Source organism: Rosa chinensis, chromosome 6, assembly GCF_002994745.2.
Source record: "Rosa chinensis cultivar Old Blush chromosome 6, RchiOBHm-V2, whole genome shotgun sequence".
NCBI classification, from domain to species: domain Eukaryota; kingdom Viridiplantae; phylum Streptophyta; class Magnoliopsida; order Rosales; family Rosaceae; genus Rosa; species Rosa chinensis.
In genome coordinates, this window is record NC_037093.1 from 50,180,481 (window position 1) to 50,184,622 (window position 4,142).

General features: G+C 39.7%; 1 protein-coding gene across 1 annotated transcript; it reads right to left on the bottom strand.

Moving 5' to 3' along the window:
- Positions 1-1,466: 1,466 nt before the first annotated feature.
- Positions 1,467-3,384, bottom strand: LOC121050204. The gene is made up of 2 exons (XM_040509617.1): positions 2,127-3,384; positions 1,467-1,553 (listed from the first exon to the last, which is right to left on the bottom strand). The coding sequence occupies exons 1-2, from the start codon at positions 3,338-3,340 to the stop codon at positions 1,541-1,543; spliced, it is 1,227 nt and encodes a 408-aa protein (XP_040365551.1). The 5' UTR covers positions 3,341-3,384; the 3' UTR covers positions 1,467-1,540.
- Between the last annotated feature and the right edge of the window lie 758 nt (positions 3,385-4,142).

The following is a 4,142-nucleotide window of genomic DNA, read 5'->3' on the forward strand; positions in this document are numbered from 1 at the left end:
ACGCCTTATGCCTCAAGGCGAACGTCTCACTGAGGCTCACCGGAAAACGCCTCGCCCTACGCCTCAGCGTTTTAAAACATTGGTTAAAACTAGGCGGAGAGGTTTGTCAAAAAAAAATATACTAGTTGATTATAATTCATTGTCTATAATTGTCATTTTACAATATAATATATATGTAATTCAATAATTTAAAAGATATAGAGGTCAAATGAACAAGCTTGAAAGGAAATGCCTTGTGAACAACATATTTTTAATTATGTTGCATAGAGTCGATATGCGATGAAGATTTAAATTGTCATATGCTATACTTGTTGTAGACAATAATTTGTACCCATGCTAGAATTGAGATGTGGATTGATGAAAAATTTCTCTCTTTAGTTGGTCTTCTTTTTCTTTTTTTTTCTCTCTGTAGTTAGCCTTGATATTAATGCTCGTAGTCAGCGCTCAGTACAACTCCTCTAATCAGATCTTTTTCTCTAGTTGGTATTTGTTTTTTGTTTTTTTTCCTTTCTTTCTCTAGTTAGCCTTGATATTTATGCTCGTAGACTGCCCTCAGTACAACTGCTCTAATGAGATCTTAAGTTACCGGGATCGCTCCTCTCCCCTGCGACCCGCGTTCCGGATCGATCGATCCCGATCGTGGTGCGTTGGCGAAGTGGATCGCTGTGTTTGGTGATCTGATATTGAAGCTATGTTTACCCAAAATATCTTCTGGTGTTATCTGAGTGAAGGAAAAAGAAAGAGAAGATGAAAGGAGATAACCCACGGCTTCAGATGTGCAACTCTTCTCCCAGTCCAAGAAGAAAATCTCCTCTTTCTCTGCTTCAGTGGTTTGAAGTTCTTTATATTGCAACAGTGGCAGCGAGCACTGAGAGTTTTTAAACCCATGAGTTCACTTTTAAGGTATCTAAGAGAAACAAGCATCTCCATTCGCCTTGTTAATGTCAATCTAAGGTTTCTTATTCGAAGAATCGAAGTCCGTATTTAAGTATTTCTTCACCTTTGCAGACGTCAGCTACTAATATATTTTTTGCGCAAATGAGCGAGTCAAATAGCTAAACTCCCATTCTAGCTCCAAGAGAGTATCCAAAATTACTATGTTTACTTTTCACAAGGACTAGCAAAGCAAATATAAAAGAAAGGGAAAAGATCCTCCCTTTCATCAACCAGCTTCATAATTCTAACTTTTGCTGTGGACTTATCGTAACTACCTCAACCAAGTTATTTGCAGTTCATGGACGGCAGTACAACAAAGATTGATTGGGAATTTATCTAAAATGTTTAACAAGATCCTACACGGTAAAAATAGACCGAAGGGTTACACCATTGGAATAATACCCAAAGGAACATAAAACAAGAAAGCAAGAGAGACAATTCCCAACATGTCATGCAGAACTGAGTATGCTCTCCCTTCCCTCCCCTCCCCTCCCCTCCCCTCTCCTCTCAAACAGAGTGCAAAAACAGAACAACAACAACCACGAAAACATATATGTCATGGTGCCATTTTTATATCATTTACCTAATGACAATATGGGTGAAGTCAAAATATCCACCTATAAAGATAATGAACGTGTAAATAGCGACTTGAAGGAATATCATAATTGAGAATGTAAAAGAAGAACTCATTGGAATCCATGAACAATGCATGCTATTTTCATGTATTCTATCCCTTTAAAGGTCAGGGCAGCAATAATACCACAACAATAAGCACACTAGTACTAATCTAAATGGAACAATGTAAACGGAAATGCGGCAAGATTAAACTAGAGAAGATTAATACCTATATAATGTAGGCAGATATAATAAAAGAAGAAGTTCAATATATACATTTCCTAACATATTCCAAATACAAGACCACTAAGTTCTAAAGGGGCAGATCGTGAATTGAGGATTGAATAAACTATGAGAAAGACGATGTTGGATAATGTTGGGATTGACAACTAACTCAATATAGATACCAACCACTTCCACAAATTCTCTTGCATATCATGCTAAACGAAGCCTTTAATGTATATTATGGTAAACCAAGCCAGTGGATTGGGCTTTCACTAAATTACATATCAACATACACAAGGGCAAGCACAATTATCATCAACGTTAAGCAAGGCTTAATTAAAAACACTTACAGCAAAAACGCGCCCAGCGTTAAGGCATGCTCGGTTGCAGGAGATGGAGTATGCTGCTGGATATTATAATCAAAGATGACAGGATTACTCAGGAATTGACAGCTGAAAGAAAAGGAAATGGGTGATTCTTCCCTTGTTCCTTTCATGGTAGTTTCAGTTTTGTACTTGAATGTTGTCACAAGAAAATGCATCATCTCACTTTCTTCCCAACGGCCACTGCTTATTGGGCTGCTAAATGTAGCCAGAACCAGGCATACTCTTTGATCTCCTAGACTAACTAAGTTATAGCTTACTGGTTCTTGAAATATGAGAGGCAACTCATCTGTAAATGGCAGTTCCACAGTTGCTACATCGGTCCAAGAACCATAATCTTGGGACATGTGGTAGACTAGTATTCTTGGAAATCTAGTTTGAGGCCAATTCCCATCATAATTCGAATTTTCTGGCTCAATATCTATGGCAAAGATTATGAAACCACCATAAACACAGTCATGAACTAGAGTTGTGCCTCGAAAGGGAAAAGATTTTCCAGAACACAAAGATTCCTGTACAGACCATCCTGCATTCGGCTTCGTGATGTCAAACCGGAACACAGGGGTAGCCTGACGTGAGAAAAGAATGCTGGTGTCTGTGATTACATAACCTGAACCGACAGGAGTGCTATAGTATGGAGAGTCAGGATCCCAAATAGGAGGTCGGGCCAGGGGTGACCATTTTTCGCAGGACGGGTCAAATCTCTCAAAATGACTATCGTATCTCAACTTCATCTCGTCACCGGGAAGAGCATAAAGTTGCCCCTTCATCTCCACTAGCAGCGGTTGAGCTTTTCCTCCTATGAAAGGGGGAAAGCTCCCCAACTTGAGTTTCTGATTGAGTTTCCGATCGGTTGTGTCTGTCTCAAAAAAATACACAGGCGAAGCTGGAGATGGATGGGCCCCCGGAATTTTCTTCACGCCGCCGCCGATGAGAATTTTGGATTTGAAGACACCACAACCCACCAACAACGGAAGGTCATGGCCGCCAATTTCATTAGCCACTTGCTTGAAAGGCAGATAACGAATATGGTCTTCCGATGCAGATAACACATCGCTCATTTCGATTCGGTGAACAACCCACCGATCGAAAACAGATTTGTGCATTTCACAGGTACATATGTAGAGATACTTGCTCTCCATCGCCGCTAGGGCTAGGGATCGTTCCGCTATCATCTCCATGCCTGAGGCTGCTGACTGTTAGGGTTCGGTCAAAAACCCTTCTGATTTCCGCTTTGCCGTATGGTATAATTTTCTGTGCCTCTTAACTTCTACCAAATAGAGCTTGGCAAATAAGTAATAACAAATTACATATAAGTTATTGACAAAAGATTACTTAACAATTACATCCTTTAAAGATTAAATTAAACATATAAGGACTAAATCTTACAAATAAGGACAATATGTTCTCCACTTGCCACATGTCATGAGTTAATTTACTTTCTTACCCTTAACTACTTATTTTGACTTCTAATCCCTTTATAATGATTAAATCTTACAAATAAGGATAATCTGCTTTACACTTGTCACATGTCATGGGTTAATTTTTTTTTTTACCCTTAATTACTTTTTTTTTACTTCTAATCCCTTTATGTTACTTTTTTTTTTTTTTTTTTTCTGAGAATAATCTCATATTCGTCCAGTTCTGCTACTGCACTTGTACTCGTGTTCTGCTACTGCACTCATCATCGCCTAATCCTGCTACTGTACTAGTCCAATCCTGCTACTGCACTGCACTCATACTAGTCCAGTTCTGCTACTGCGCTCGTCATCGCCCAATCCTGCTACTGCACTCGTCCAATCCTGCTACTGCACTCGCTGCACTCATATAGTCCAGTTTTGCTACTCGTCATCGCCCATTACTGCTACTGCACTCGTCCAATCCTGCTACTGCACTCGCTGCACTCATATAGTCCAGTTTTGCTACTCGTCATCGCCCATTACTGCTATTGTGCTTGTCCAATCCTGCTACTGCACTCGTGGC

Excerpts from the sequence above, each read along its gene's own strand:
- LOC121050204 (XM_040509617.1), bottom strand. The coding sequence starts at position 3,340 with ATGGAGATGATAGCGGAACGATCCCTAGCCCTAGCGGCGATGGAGAGC.